The sequence below is a fragment of the Punctularia strigosozonata genome (genome assembly GCF_000264995.1).
Source record: "Punctularia strigosozonata HHB-11173 SS5 unplaced genomic scaffold PUNSTscaffold_16, whole genome shotgun sequence".
NCBI classification, from domain to species: domain Eukaryota; kingdom Fungi; phylum Basidiomycota; class Agaricomycetes; order Corticiales; family Punctulariaceae; genus Punctularia; species Punctularia strigosozonata.
The window spans coordinates 389,258-404,366 of NW_006767448.1; the positions used below are offsets into that span (position 1 = coordinate 389,258).

The 15,109-nt window shown below is 56.9% G+C and overlaps 6 protein-coding genes across 6 annotated transcripts; 4 read left to right on the forward strand and 2 right to left on the reverse strand.

The window, feature by feature from the left end:
• The first annotated feature begins 878 nt into the window (after window positions 1–878).
• On the forward strand, window positions 879–4,367 carry PUNSTDRAFT_108071 (uncharacterized protein). Its single transcript, XM_007388127.1, has 4 exons — window positions 879–1,220; window positions 1,310–2,000; window positions 2,060–4,237; window positions 4,284–4,367. Exons 1-3 carry the CDS (start codon window positions 1,080–1,082, stop codon window positions 3,679–3,681), a joined length of 2,454 nt encoding a protein of 817 aa, XP_007388189.1. The 5' UTR covers window positions 879–1,079; the 3' UTR covers window positions 3,682–4,237; window positions 4,284–4,367.
• Window positions 4,368–4,692: 325 nt separating this feature from the next.
• Window positions 4,693–5,613, reverse strand: PUNSTDRAFT_138353 (uncharacterized protein; the record flags this gene model as incomplete). The annotated part of the gene is made up of 8 exons (XM_007388039.1): window positions 4,693–4,723; window positions 4,788–4,874; window positions 4,935–4,941; window positions 4,986–5,031; window positions 5,097–5,170; window positions 5,365–5,443; window positions 5,499–5,540; window positions 5,596–5,613. 8 exons carry the CDS (start codon window positions 5,611–5,613, stop codon window positions 4,693–4,695), a joined length of 384 nt encoding a protein of 127 aa, XP_007388101.1.
• A 1,516-nt stretch (window positions 5,614–7,129) lies between these two features.
• On the forward strand, window positions 7,130–9,920 carry PUNSTDRAFT_108074 (uncharacterized protein). The gene is made up of 4 exons (XM_007388128.1): window positions 7,130–7,343; window positions 7,392–7,486; window positions 7,536–8,131; window positions 8,180–9,920. Exons 1-4 carry the CDS (start codon window positions 7,227–7,229, stop codon window positions 9,742–9,744), a joined length of 2,373 nt encoding a protein of 790 aa, XP_007388190.1. The 5' UTR covers window positions 7,130–7,226; the 3' UTR covers window positions 9,745–9,920.
• A 514-nt stretch (window positions 9,921–10,434) lies between these two features.
• On the forward strand, window positions 10,435–12,603 carry PUNSTDRAFT_116364 (BING4CT-domain-containing protein; the record flags this gene model as incomplete). Its single annotated transcript, XM_007388040.1, has 7 exons — window positions 10,435–10,901; window positions 10,951–11,055; window positions 11,108–11,258; window positions 11,313–11,711; window positions 11,771–12,034; window positions 12,093–12,416; window positions 12,478–12,603. The coding sequence occupies 7 exons, from the start codon at window positions 10,435–10,437 to the stop codon at window positions 12,601–12,603; spliced, it is 1,836 nt and encodes a 611-aa protein (XP_007388102.1).
• A 187-nt stretch (window positions 12,604–12,790) lies between these two features.
• PUNSTDRAFT_76027 (uncharacterized protein) lies at window positions 12,791–13,497 on the reverse strand (the record flags this gene model as incomplete). The annotated part of the gene is made up of 4 exons (XM_007388041.1): window positions 12,791–12,850; window positions 12,908–12,979; window positions 13,030–13,097; window positions 13,161–13,497. 4 exons carry the CDS (start codon window positions 13,495–13,497, stop codon window positions 12,791–12,793), a joined length of 537 nt encoding a protein of 178 aa, XP_007388103.1.
• Window positions 13,498–14,271: 774 nt separating this feature from the next.
• Window positions 14,272–15,059, forward strand: PUNSTDRAFT_146357 (uncharacterized protein; the record flags this gene model as incomplete). Its single annotated transcript, XM_007388042.1, has 2 exons — window positions 14,272–14,563; window positions 14,625–15,059. The coding sequence occupies exons 1-2, from the start codon at window positions 14,438–14,440 to the stop codon at window positions 15,057–15,059; spliced, it is 561 nt and encodes a 186-aa protein (XP_007388104.1). The 5' UTR covers window positions 14,272–14,437.
• Between the last annotated feature and the right edge of the window lie 50 nt (window positions 15,060–15,109).

Genomic DNA, 15,109 nt, shown 5'->3' on the forward strand with positions numbered 1-15,109 from the left:
CGCTATAGACGCACACCCCATCTCCCGACCCATACTCTCTGAGCAGGCTCAGAGAGTGGCATGACTCTACCAAGGCCCGTGCCCTTGGCCATGGCGAGAGTGAACCCTGCGTCTACCGTCTTCGCTGGCGCTGTTGCAATTGGCGGGAGATGAGTTGGACGAGGGGCTGTGCAGCTTGACCGCGCACGTTGCCGCTGCTGTGCAATCAGCACTGGCACGACCCACTGGTAGACTGGGTGAAAATCACCCATTGACTTTGGCCGACATTAGTATTTACGGATACAGTGGGTGATTGTATACAATAGACCATACCATGAGTGATCCAAGGCAATCACCCACATCGCCTCAATCAACCACATATCAACCAGACCGTGGGTGAATGGTCGATATCCCCCATCATGTGGTCGATATCCCCCATCATGTGGTTGGTAGCAACCCATTCTGGGGCTCATAGTGATATGTTGGCTCCCCTCTTGTCCACGGCTGCAATTCAGTAGTTTCATAATCATGATGTCACTAACGTTTTCTCTCGTGCCTGTGCGCAGCGTTCAACGCAAGCGACAAGAAAAGCATCGCCCCAGATCTTGCTCGCCGCTTCGCGAGCCCGCGTATGCCCAAAAGTAAGTAGTGTCGTCGCGGCATTCACAAGCCGGACATCTCCGAGCTTCTCCGAACGCGCGCCGTTAGCCTGCCGAACCCCGATTCCAATGCAAAATTGTGGCGGAGACTCAAATATGGGCACGCGGATCTGATGCTCCGTCCGGCGCAACCTCCAGCTTGGCCGTCCGGCCACCAGCAGGCGCTGTGCTCGATCGTTCTCCATCCCTGCGATCCATTTTCTTTCCTCTCCACAACCTCACCCTCCTCCTCCTCCTACTCCTCCTCCTCGTCTTCCTCGTCTTCTCTACCTCCAATTTCCGTCAACTCGACAGTTGCGGACCGCCGAGCCACCGACGTCAGATCTCAGCTCGCCTCGCACTTTCCTTTCCGGGCGTTGCTCCGTTTCTCCATCAGAGACGGTTTCACCCCGACGCCCTCCGTCACCCCCAAGACACAAACGAGGAAGGACGAAGACGACGATGCTAGGATCGCGCACACGTCGCGCGGGCGCGCTTGCAGCTGCGTTATGGGTCTTGGGAAGCTCCATGCCCGCTCGGGCAGCGAGCTCTCTTGCGGGGACGTTCGCCGATGGAGGCGACACGCTGGTCAGCGCGATGATGGTGCGTTTTTCTTACCGCCAGATACCCCCGTTGCATGTATACAATGACGCGAGACGCAATGTGACTGACATTCCTCGTTCGTGCTGCAGATGTTCCTCGGCAACTCCGAAAAGGTGTACATCCTCGACAAGGTTGAAGGCAACAGTGCGCAGGTGAACGGCCATCCGGCCTGGGCGGCGGTGTACGACATCGCCTCGCAGACAGCCACACCCATGGACGTCCTCACGAACACGTTCTGCGCCTCCGGGATGCATCTCCCGAACGGCTCCTTCGCCACCTTCGGTGGCAACGGCGCCATCGCTCCGGGCGGCAACATCGGCTCGGTCCTCAACCAGGGCGGCGCCAGCGCCGCATACGACGCCACCTACGAGGACTTTGACGGCACCAAGTCAATCCGGATCCTCAACCCGTGCTCGTCGGCGACGATCTCGGCCGACGCCTCCGCCCTGAACGCGAACGCAAGCTGCGGCTGGTACGACAACCCGTCCGTGCTCAGCATGCAAGGCCACCGGTGGTACTCGACCGCGGAGGCGCTCGCGGACGGCAGCATCGTCATCATCGGCGGGTTCACCAACGGTGGATATATCAACCGCAACTACCCCAACACGGATCCGACGTACGAGGGCGGCGCGGCCAACCCCACGTTCGAGTTCTTCCCCTCGCGTGGCACCGAACCGGCTTTGATGCAGTTTATGACCACCACCTCCGGCCTCAACTCGTACCCGCACGCGTTCCTGATGCCGAGCGGCAAGATGCTCGTCCAGGCCAACTTCTCCACCGGTGCGTATTTATGCGTACATTGTATGAGCGCATATACTCACCTCCTATCGCGCATATAGTGCTCTGGGACTACAACGAAAACGTCGAGACCGCGCTTCCCGATATGCCGGGCAAGGTCATCCGCGTATACCCTGCCTCCGGCGCGACCGCCATGCTCCCCCTCACGCCCACGAACAACTACACCCCGACCGTACTCTTCTGCGGTGGCTCTGACATGCCCGACTTTGCATGGGGCAACTACTCCTGGCCGTTCATAGATACCTGGGACTACCCCGCGTCTAAGGACTGCCAGCGGATCACGCCCGAGCAGGCCGACGGCACGTTCAACACGGACGTCGCGTACGAGCAGGACGACGACATGATCGAGGGCCGGACTATGGGCCAGTTCATCATCCTCCCGACGGGCAAGCTCCTCGTCGTGAACGGCGGCGTGAACGGTACCGCGGGCTACTCGACCCAGACACTTACCACCACGTCGTACTCGCAAATGCCGTTCGGCATGTCGCTCGCCTCCGGGCCCGTCGGTACTCCTGCGCTCTACGACCCGACCGCTCCCGCGGGCTCGCGCTGGTCGAATGAAGGCTTTGACTCTTCCACGATCCCGCGTCTGTACCACTCCACCGCGCTCCTCCTCCCTGACGCATCCGTCCTCATCGCCGGCTCGAACCCGAACGTTGACGTCAACACCTCCACCGTCTTCCCGACGACGTACAAGGCCGAGATCTTTTACCCGCCTTACTTCTCCGCGACCACCCGTCCGTCGCCCTCAGGCGTGCCCAGCACGCTCTCTTACGGTGGTGACGCCTTCGACGTGCTCATCCCTGCCGACTCGTACTCGGGCGCGGCGAACGACGCCGCGGACAACACAACCGTCGCCGTCATCCGCCCGGGCTGGACGACGCACGGGATGAACATGGGCCAGCGCTTCCTCCAGCTCAACAACACCTACACCGTCAACTCGAACGGGTCCATCACGCTCCACGTCGCGCAGCTCCCGCCGAACCCGAACCTGTTCACGCCCGGCCCCGGGCTCGTGTTCGTGACCGTGAACGGCATCCCGAGCAACGCGACGTGGGTCACCGTCGGCTCGGGCAACATCGAGACGCAGACGACGGCCGCGGCGGCGGAGCTCCCCGCGAGCGTCCGCCTCGATGGCGTGTCCGGCACCGCCGACGGCTCATCCACCTCCACCTCCTCGTCTTCCGGCTCGTCCTCAGGCTCGTCCGGCACCAACGGCGGCTCCAGCGACGGCGGCTCGCACACGGGCGCGATCATCGGCGGCACGATCGCGGGCGTCGCCGCGCTCGCGATCATCGCGGCCGTCGGCGGGATCATATACGCGCGCCGGAAGCGGGCGAGGAGGCAGGCGGCGCTCGCGAACCCGTCGTACGGTATGACCGCCGCCGGCGCCGCCCCGGTGTCGACTTCGCGCGGCGTGGGCGCCGTCGCGGGCGCGGGCGCGTATGGGACCGGCAGGAGTGCCGATTTCGAGCCGTTGGCCGCGAACGGGAGCACCGCCGCGCTGCATCATCCGTACGGGTACGCGGGCGGGGCCGCGGCGTATCGGGACGACGACGGCGCGGGCGGGAACAGGCCGTGGTTGAACTCGCCCGTGGGCAGCCATGCGAGCACGGGCGATTTCGATCCGTATGGAGAGGGGCGCATGCAGCGGCATACGTGAGCGTTGTTCCAAGTTTTGTGTGTATGTGCTCGGGTGTAGGTGGAATGACTGCGTGCATATATGGATCTTGTTTCCCATCTGCTTCCTGATGTGTACGGCTCGTTCTAATACGGACTCCCCATCTTACATCATTATCTTTCTACTTTTCTCTGTCTTTCTCCCTTGTTTGTGTGTTGATATCGCAACGCTATATATTGTCCCACACGTCTACAGTCGAAAAGTCCGGGACTGCGTTTTGTAGGCACAACGAATTGCGCGGCGGGGCGTATTCCGCCGCATGTTACATACATTGCTATTTCCTACCGCGTGTTGTATGGTCGTGCGATGACCCCCCTGCTCCCTCGTCGCCACTGGAGATATGTGTCTGTTGACTCCCTCCTCCTCGGCCGATGCGTTTAATTGGCTTTGGCAACCGACATTGATAGGTAGGTCATGCGGCTCGAGTTGTCCGGTAGGCGTGGTGAAAGTCGCTTCAAGCCCAGCGCTAGCACAACGGTCGTGCTACGGGTTATCTTCAGCCTCTTGACTCGGTTTGCCATTGCCCTCCGAGGTCTGCCTACTCCAATCACGCTGTGCGCAGGACGTGACGTTCGACTACTCACCGATTGTGATAGGCGCCGTCGTTTCTCCTCCTGCCGAGAGCGGGTCTCCGAAGTCGTGATAGAAGTTTACACGTCGCACCAGGAGCCCTAGGAACGTCAGCCGTCAGCTGCGGAAACAGGTTTGAGCAAATGACGATCCTATCGTGGGTTCAAGACAATCTTTCGGGCTAGCAGAGCCGGCGAAACTGATACCGGTGGAGGCCGTGGAGAGTCCACCTTCTGTACGCGAAGTTCGCACGCGTCCCAAATCGACAACTACTCCATCCGCCTGCATTTGTGGTCGCATGTGAGCCCGAGCATTGAGCATCGTCACTACGGAAGTTGCATATGAGTGGATGCTCCGCGTACGGGAAAGGGGCGTACACATGGTATTGACGTACAGCTTGGAGAGCACGAGGTGAAAGAATACTCACCTATGTGCGATATTGTGGACGGTGAAGCTGCGGACGGAGAATTGGTGAGTTGCGGTTCAGTGACGAACAACGCTGAACGAGGAAGGCTTACAACAGGATGAACAGGAATCGGAAAACTGTCACCAACACACCGCGAAGGGTGAAGAACATGAGAATCTTCTTGACGACATTACCGGTGCTATACAGGCAGATGAGCATATGGGAGATGGTATCCAATGTGAAAGGCGATTCAACCTACGTCAGGCCTGATCGATAGTCCCTCAGCTCCAGCAGAACGAGGCCGTCGCACATACGTCCGCGACGAGCTCGTTAGCGCCCCACGTTATGACCGCGTACTAGACATGGGAAATATTGGGATGTCAGCGAATGATATGACACGAATTCAGAACGTCGGGCGCACATGGAGGAATCCGTTGCTTAATATGCGCAAAGTCGGCTTCATGACAAGCTTCACGGAGATCAATAGGCCGAGCACTGCACTTTAGTGAGTAAGTAATCGGTGTTGTATGAGGAGGGCAGTTGTTGGATGAATCAATGACTCAGGCTTGCGACGGAGAATGCGGCACAGATTACGAGTGCCGCGATACGCACGGGTCTTTTGACGTGTTAGGAGACTAGACAGGAATTGTATTAACGCATCGCTAGTAGAATCAGTAGACCGGACTCACCGATTCTCAGTTGCCAAGTGAAAAACATCTGCACAGCGAACACCAGGACGTCGGCCAACGCGATTTCGACAGCGAAAGTCTGCATGAAGCGACGAATGGATCATAGACTGCGCAATTGCTGCCTGTGTGCTCACATCCACATATGTTAGCGCGGCTGGTTTTCCGAAATTGTCGACCTAAGAGATGGAGTATCAGCCAGCTTGATTTACATGGTGGTATATCCACTTTAACAGTGGCGGAGAATAGCATGATGCATGACGTAGACTTACGAAGTAATGCTGTATCGCGACAGCAACAAGTACCGAAGATACTACATCCACGGCCTATGCATGTGCTAAAGCGCTCAAATCCAAAACGTGATCACGCGCACATATCACACGACGATCACCACGAAAATGCGCAGTGACGATCTATCCTTGTTGTCGGTCCAAAATATCCACGTTTGCACGAGCGTCACACCGCATAAGATGGTACTGAAGAACATGCCTGAGGATAACGTGAGTGCTCATCACGGATTTGATGCACAATGAGAGCTCACCCCACACCAGCCACCTGCAAACGAGAAAGTGCAAGAAATGATATCAGATCTTGAAGAGATATGAAGCCGATGGCCGCGCGATAGCCTACAATTCATCGTTAAATTTCCACAGGCTGTGATTTTGTACCAGATCTCAACTTGCCCCATTGGTTTTCTCTGCGACAGCCGTCATACTTGCTTGTATGGAGGCGCTTGTGTGAGATGCCTAGGATACAAACTCGCGAGGTGCCCGCCAGAGATATTCGAGACTTTATAAACCATCAAATCCGAAACAATATCGGGCGTATGTTAGCCATCGCCTGAAAAGTGTTTCGAGGAAGCGCGGCGGCGGTCGATAATGGGAAGCTTATTTGAAAGCGTCTGACGACCAAGGAGGCTGAGAAGCCTAATGATCCTCCTGCTTTTATACTCCGTAACGCCTGAGAGACGTTTGTTGCAGTTCTGAGTGCTTGTACACAATCGCCTGGTGTAGTGTAGGTAAACTCAGCTTGCGACAAGCCTAAGCACCCGCCAGTCGCGTCCAAGTTGCCATCGATCGCGAGTGTGAGTAACGCGGAAGAACCTAGTCTTTCGTAATGATCGAGGTCGTAACAACAGCCTGGTATGCAGTCAATGCCCCGACATCGTAAGGCTGAACGCTGATACGTATTCTGTCGCCGTTTTGGGCAAAGTTTCCTCAGTTCCGAAGCGAGTGGAATCAGAAAAGAGGCTCAAATAACGCAAGGGTGCGCGCCCTGGGAAGCGTGGCTCGTGTCAATGCCTACAGATCGAGAAGAGTGCGCGATGAGTTCCGGCGGGACTCAGAAATCGGTGAGCTGCAATTCGACGCGGTTCCGGGACAAGGGGTCGTGGGCAATTTTGAACGAGATGGGTATGATATCACGGGACTTCGGTGTTTTACTGCAGTCGCCACCATCGCAATCTGTCCCGGGTTGGCTTCAAGTTCTACCTCATTCACGGTAAATGAAAGGCACCGTTACAATGGTCGTAATCAACAAGATTGCGCCGCTCTATGCTCTGCTGTAGAATACTTATATCGAGATGAGCTAGAAAACTCTGCTTACCTGCTTTCGCACGTCCTTGAATCCGATCAGTCGCGTCTTCTTGGCAACACCCCGCTGAGTTAGCGCCGAATCCCGGACTCGTCGCACCTGGACCAAGGCGAGAACAGGCCGAATGAATAAAACGACGGAAAGCTGAGCGCGTAGGCTCATCGTCCTCCTCGTACCCAACCTCTGTAGGATCGCCCCAGCGGTCTGACCAGCGCCTCCTATTTTGGTTCAGAGCGTCGGTATCCTCAAGTAACGGATTGAACTCGCTGAGGATGCTCGGTCGAGGAGTCTTCCTCGCTCTTCAGCTATGGCTTGGATCGGCTGTCGCTGCAGACTCCTTAGCGGGAACATTCGCAGATGGTGGCAATACGCTAGTTAGCGCCATGATGGTACACCACGCTGAGGAATGTGCTTCTCTCGAGCTCACGCCACGCTAGATGTTCCTGGGCAACGACGAAAAAGTGTACATACTGGACAAGGTCGAAGGGAACGCGGAGGAAATCAACGGGCACCCAGCATGGGCTGCTGTATGGTAAGTTATCGCAACAAGTTCCCCTTCCTGTGCTCATACGGAATACTAGGGACATTAATACGCGTCAAGCGACGTCCATGGACGTCCTCACGAACGCGTTCTGTGCCTCCGGGATGCACCTCCCGAACGGCTCCTTCGCCACCTTCGGCGGGAACGGCGCCATCTCACCCGGTGGTAACCTTGGCTCGGACCCTTATCCTGGCAACTTCTCCGCGTTCTACGACAGCACGTATAAGGACTTCGATGGCACCAAGTCCATCCGCATCCTGAATCCATGCTCGTCCTCTACCATCTCGGCCGACCCCTCCGTTCTGGCGCAAAATGCGAGTTGCGGGTGGTACGACGATCCCTCTGTGCTGTCCATGCAGGGGCAGCGCTGGTACTCCACCGCTGAACCGCTCGCGGACGGGAGCGTGGTCATCATCGGAGGTTTTGTGAACGGTGGATATGTCAATCGAAACTACCCGAACGTCGATCCGACGAACGAAGGAGGCGCTGCGAACCCGACATTCGAGTTCTACCCAAGCAGGAATGAGCCAGCGGCGCAGATGGATTTCATGACGAAGACGAGCGGATTGAACGCGTACGCACATGCGTATCTGATGCCTAGTGGCAAAATGCTTGTCCAGGCCAACTATTCGACTAGTAAGCATCACCCTTCTTTCCTGGGACGCGCTGCTGAGCAGCTATTAGTACTATGGGACTACAACGAGAACATTGAAACCCCTTTACCCGACATGCCCGGCCAGGTTATACGCGTATATCCGGCCTCAGGAGCTGTCGCGATGCTGCCGCTCACCCCTGCGAACAACTACACGCCCAGCGTGTTATTCTGCGGAGGGAGCGATATGCCCGACTTCTCATGGGGCGATTACTCCTGGCCATACGTCGATACCTGGCTTGTTCCTGCTTCCAAGGATTGCCAACGTATTACGCCCGAGCAAGCCGATGGCACGTTCAACACGAGCGTCCAATACGAGCAGGATGACGACATGGTGGAAGGGAGGACGATGGGCCAGTTCATCATCTTGCCGACCGGCAAGCTCATGGTGTTCAACGGAGGGATAAATGGCACGGCGGGGTACTCGACGCGGACGCTTACCACTCTGACCTACGGGGCCATGCCGTACGGGATGTCGCTTGCCTCCGGGCCCATTGGGACGCCAGCCATGTACGATCCTGACGCCGCCCCCGGACAAAGGTGGTCAAACGAGGGCTTCGACACGTCCAACATCCCGCGCTTGTATCATTCGACCGCCCTCCTTCTCCCCGACGCATCCGTCCTCATTGCAGGGTCCAACCCGAACGTTGACGTCAACACGAGCACTGTCTTCCCGACGACGTACAAAGCGGAGATCTTCTACCCGCCCTACTTCGCGTCCCCAACACGCCCGCAGCCACAAGGCGTCCCCACCTCGCTCAGCTACGGCGGTCCCTCCTTCGACATTACGCTCCCCGCCAGCAGCTACTCCGGCGACGCGAATGACGCCGCCAGCAACACCACCGTCGTCCTCGCACGCCCGGGATGGACGACGCACGCAATGAACATGGGCCAGCGGCATCTCCAGTTGAACAACACCTACACCGTCAACTCGAACGGATCCATCACCCTCCACGTTTCGCAAGTGCCCCCGAACCCGAACCTGCTCACCCCCGGCCCGGCCCTGTTCTTCGTCAACGTCCATGGCGTGCCGAGCAATGGCACTTTCGTGATCGTCGGATCGGGCAACATCGAGCAACAGCCGACCGCGGCGCAGGCCGAGCTCCCGGCGAGCGTGCGGCTAGATGGCGTGTCGGGCAGCGGGGACGGCTCGTCGTCGAGCGGCCCTTCAAGCTCGGGCTCGAGCGGCGACAAGGGCTCGACCAGTGGCACCTCGCATACCGGAGCCATCGCAGGCGGCGTAATCGCGGGCGTAGCAGCGCTCGCGATCGCGGCTATTGCGGGCGTGCTGATCGCGAGGAGACGGCGCGCGGCGCGAATGGCCGCCCTCGTCCCGCCCTCGTACGCGAATGGCGCGCCGGAGCCTAAGGCGGGGGTTTACGGCCGCGCGGGTTCCGGGCACGACTCGAGCTCGTTCATCCCGCTCCAGCAGTATGGTGGGGCGAGTCCGAGCCAGGCGGCGTTCCATGAGTCCAAGGACGACGAGACGGCGAGCGGGACGTCGCGGCCTTGGGTTCAGTCGGGGTATGGAACGCCCTCGCCTAGTGCATCTACTGGAACTTTTAGTCCATACAACGACGGTCCTCGTGGCCTGTAAGAGGACTGTTCATATGGAAAGAGCGATGATTTGATGGACGCTGGTCTGTATGGACTACACACACACCTTTTATTTCTGACTGTATGAGCTCCGCTGGCATAGTTATATCTGTTTATGACTGTTCTACTATACCGTAATATAATGCTTGAAATCGATCATGACGATTTTGCACCTCCTCACACTAAACGCGCGACGCGAATGAGCAACGTAGCATGCCTGTTTACCAAATCCGTAGTATATACACGGGGTGGAAGTATCACGACACTAGAGCGATCTCGAGATGCGGGAATGTGCGAAACCACCGACCCTTCATCTCCTCGGGGAGACAACGAGGAGACGAAAATGGGTGCTAAGAAGTCCGGTTTGTCTAGTCACGGTCTGACACTCAAACAACCGCAAGGTATGTCCAGAGGACGAGCAGTCGCGAGCAACATGGGGAAAAGGATGACCGTGACGCCGCACGAAGAGGAAGAGACGCGCAGCGCTCAAATTTATATTGCTCGAAGCATCACGTGAGGAAACGCACGAGAGCATTGACCGTGGGCGCTCATACTTTCTTCGTCCTGTCCTGCTTGGAGGCTGCCGCGAAATCTCCACGATACCATAGACGCCGTCCACTGCTTGAAGGTGCGTCTGGATTATGTGACTTTTTCAAGAATTTCTGGTCATAACGTGTCCTTTAGGCGCACTATGGACTCCCTCATCGCCAAGGCCGATGCTATTCGGCCGGTCACGAAGAAACGCAAGCTCGAGCGATCGAGCAGAGGGAAAGCCGGACCTTCGAGCCGTACAGGCAAAGCCTTTGACAAGACCGCGTCTTCCATCGCCCACAACACTGTGGTGCCCAAGTCACTGCGAGCGACGGATCCTCCGCCCGAAGGCACTCGGACTTACAAGCACATACAAAACAGGAAGCTTAGGACAGAGCTGACTCGCCAATCAACCCACGCGGCGCGGGCGAAGGAACTGCTGAAGGATGCGGAGCTGCTATTGCAGGATGAGGCGGGGGGAATTCAGGTGGAAGACGAGATGGAGAGGACATGGAGGCTGGGTCAGACCGACATCACGTCTGGGGCTGGAGAAGAGAGCGCGAAAGGAAGGAAAGAGTGGAGGCTCGACGCTGGTCCGTATCGGTGTCGGTATACCCGCAATGGGAGGTCAGTGAAATGAAATCTCAATGTTTACCTCACATGAAAGCGATTACAGACACCTCGCGATAGTCGGGAATAAGGGACATGTGTCCACGTTCGACTGGCAAACGGGGACCATGCATTCAGAATTGCATCTCCAGGAAACATGTCGGGATATAACGTGCGTTACTTACATTGCTTCTAGACCAGCTAACTGACCCTCGCATTTGCAGATTTCTGCATGACCACTCTCATTACGCCGTTGCGCAGAAGAAGTATGTCTTCATCTACGACAGGGACGGCGTCGAACTTCACCGCCTGAAATCACACGTTGAGCCTACTCGACTCGAGTTCCTTCCTTACCACTGGTTGCTTGCGAGCGTCGTGCGTTTCGTTTCATCCCTCACAGCCCGCATTCGACTCATCCCAGTTTTGCAGGGCAACACCGGCTACCTCAAGTACCAAGACACTTCCACCGGCCAGCTCTTGGTCGAGCACCGCACCAAGCTCGGCGCGTGCAACGTCATGACCCAAAATACGCACAACGCCGTCATTCACCTCGGACACCAGAATGGTACCGTCACGCTCTGGACGCCGAACCTGCCGCACCCGGCGGTGCGCCTGCTCGCGCATCTCGGCCCGCTCTCGAGCGTCTCCGTCGACCCAAGCACCGGCGGGCGATATATGGCCACCGCGGGCAAAGATGGGACGGTCAAGGTCTGGGACTGTCGGAACTGGAAGGGTGAAGTGCGGAGCTGGACGGCGCGCGGGGGCGAGGCGGACGTGGCGTGGAGCCAGCGGGGCATGCTCGCCGTCACATCCGGCGGGACAGTCAACGTGTGTGCTCTCTCCTGCAACACGGTCAAGTGTAGCTAACGCAGGCGGCTACTCTCCAGGTGTATAACAAGCCGTCGATCCAGACGCCGTTCAAGGGCGTGACACAGCCGCCCCTATACCTTACGCATCCTATACCGCACCGACCCTTAACCTCTACCCGATTTTGCCCGTTTCAGGACATCCTCACCGTCGGCCACGCGGCGGGGCTATCCAGCATTCTCGTCCCCGGCAGCGGCGAGCCTAACTTTGACAGCGCGGAGGCCGATCCGTTCGAGAACAGGCAGGCGAGACGGGAGCGCGAAGTCCGCAGCCTGCTCGACAAGGCAAGTGGCTGATCGCACGTACTTCAACCAGTTTGGACGCTCACTGTGTGGGCGGCAGATCCAACCCGACGCGATCACGCTCGATCCCGAGTTCATCGGCACGCTCGCGCCGCCGACTAAGCTTACCACGGCGGTCAACGGCAAGGTCGACACGCCCTACGCCCGTCTTCCGCGGTTAGAGCGTCTTCGAGTGTCCGGAAAAGCGGACGAGACGGAGGCGGCCGGTTCCTCTGAAGAGGAGGCGGACGAGGGCGACGGGAACAAGGATGAGCACGCGAGGGAATCCAAGGCCACGAAGGAGAAGAAGAAGATGCGGGGTAAGAACAAGAGCCTCAAGCGCTACCTCCGCAAGCACCGGAAGAACGTTATAGATCCTCAAACGGTTGGTGCTCGCCACGCAATGGTGTATTGGCCTGGTTTTGACTGATAATCGTCTTGCTCAGGTCGCGGTACGGGCCAAGTTGGAGAGGGAGAAGGAGGAGAGGAGGCAGGCGCGTGCTATCGCGAGCGGCCAGGAGCAACCCAAAAAGCCGTCTGCTCTCGACCGATTCAAAAAGAACAAAACATAATACGATGGAAGCGTATATACGTCGATGTTTCCTATCCACTGAATACAGACCTCATCGTGGATCGATCGCATACGATATTGACCTCTGAACGCTCGATCTGTTACCTGAGTCCAAGCGATATTGGACGGGAACCCGATGACCAAGGGAATGGCAGGCTCAAGCGAGCGGAACGTTAAAGGTGGATTATCTACTTCACTACCGGGTTCACGCCTCGAGCTGCGAGGTAGTCCTTTGCAGCGCTTGTGCTCTATCGCAGGGTTAATTTGGAATACAGTGCTTCAGGGAGCGGACGGTCAGCACTCACAAGTCCCTTGATAATTTCATATATGCTCTTGTCATGATAGCGCAATCCTGTGGTGGGGTCCGTATACGGAGCCTGGTCGAGAGGTCAGTCAGTGGCGGCGGTGATAGTCGCATTCGACATACCTCCAAGCCGGTTATGTCACAGTAGCGCCGTTGAGGGAGCAAAGAAGGAGGTGCCTCGATGGAAGCATCTGCGACATGCGTTCCAGTCGTTAGTTGTGCGTTTGCTGAATCTGAGAGAGGGCCATACGCACACGTCGGAATGTCCTCTGGCTCATCATCTTCCTTCGACGACGGAGCGCCCTCGTGGTCGACGTCCATCGCCTGCTCCTTCTCTGCCCGCCGGCGCTCTCTCTCAACGCGCTCGCGCTCCTTCTCCTGGGTCAGCACGGTCTTCAGGTTCTTCGTCCTTCGGTTCGAGTTCTTGGTATACTCCGGGTTCTTGAACGGCCGCGGGAAGTGCAAGAAGGACACCTGCTCTGATGGTGTCTTCAAGGTGTCCGAGAGTGGGCCACGACCGCAAGAGAATGCATATGTTGAGAATGTAGAGCAGGGATCATGCAGCGCTATGACACACGGGTACTGTAACATCCCCGGTAATCTTCCTCTTCAGATTCTTGGGAGGCCTAAGAGTCCTTGAATATCCATAGTCACCAAGTGGAGATTAACACTAACATGAGGGATGGCAAAGACTTGGAGGTGGGTCAAGGCCGCTCCCGCTGGTACAGTAGGGACCAAACGCCACCGACGCCGGCACTGGGTTCATGCCCCCAAGTCGCATCCCTATTACTTTTGAACCACTCGCCGAACTTCCGGCGATATACGATCCGTGGTCGGACGACCTTGAACTATCCCCGCCGAAACTCTGCTTTGGTTGGCCCGTAGCCGATACAAAGACGTTGGAGATCGCTCGCGGACTGGACCTTCTGTGTTACTGGGACGACAACGGCATAGGCTCATCGTGGAAATCGCAGGCAGACGTTCGCCACTGCGACGTTGTTGAAGACGATTGTACCTTGACCGTGGTCCACGAATCCCTCTAGGACGTACGGTACGTCGAATCGAGTCGATTCATTCCAGCTTGGGTCTTTGCATAACAACTTTACTCCGGGGCACGGACAATCCACCGACAAGTCAGTCACCGAGCCGCAAGAAGAGCTAGGTTTTGGAGAGCCACCATTGTGGTATGTCATTTTTAGTGTATGAATCTGTGTGTTTCCATTTCGGATGCGCAGTCACATCGTCCCTCTATCTGCTTCTCATTCAAAGTCACTCTTCTTTTGCTCACTGTTCTTGGATGTTCACGTATTCTCAGACCCGAAGGCTGACTGTAATAGAATTACCGCTCTGTTCTTTGCTAATCTCGTTTTGTGTACGTTTTGTACGTATACAAAACGTAATGAAATATACAGCACCAGCGCCACATGCACGTCTGTAACTTTCTCCCGTATTGACGCGGCCCGCAAACTCGAGCAAGCAGAGCATTCGAAGGACTGAAAACCTTTCAACTTCACCCATTAATCTATTCGAAATGTCGCCAACATCGACTACCACAGCCGCCGAGGCTAAAGTTATCCACCCCGATAATGTGCAGTACCCCTGGTATCAACTCCTGGTTCGAACATGGTCTGGGACGCTATACCTATATACCGATGAGGTGGGCGTCAAGCTAAATGCGCTGCTTCTCGAGCGTAGCCATAATCTCTGTTCCTCTGCAGGAAATCGCCAAGATCAGCGAAAGCTTCACGCCTCTCGACGAATTACCGCCAGTATTCGACCCCTGGTCGGAACTGGTCAAGCTCACTCCGCCCACGTTCTACTACGGTTGGCCAGTGGACACAAAGCTGATGCTTGAATATGCTCGACGCATGGGACTGGTTTACCCCCAATCAGGAACTCCATCCAGTCCAACCGAGGTTGCCCAAGCCGAATCTTGGACGCTCGTCAATGTGGAAGAGTATCTCGAGGACGTTGTATCCCTCGAGCAGACATATGGCAGCCAGAACGCGCAAGAACGGTCACTGCTGATCTGGTCACTGTATACCAATTGGACGCCTCTTGACGAGCGTATGGACGAAGAGGAAATAGCCGAGTGGCAGGCAGATTTGGGGTACAAGGAGGGGCCGAAGTGGTATCTGACTTGCAGTGCATAAAGTGCCTCATGTTCCAGACGTTGTCGCGCAACGATCAGAGAAATATTGAG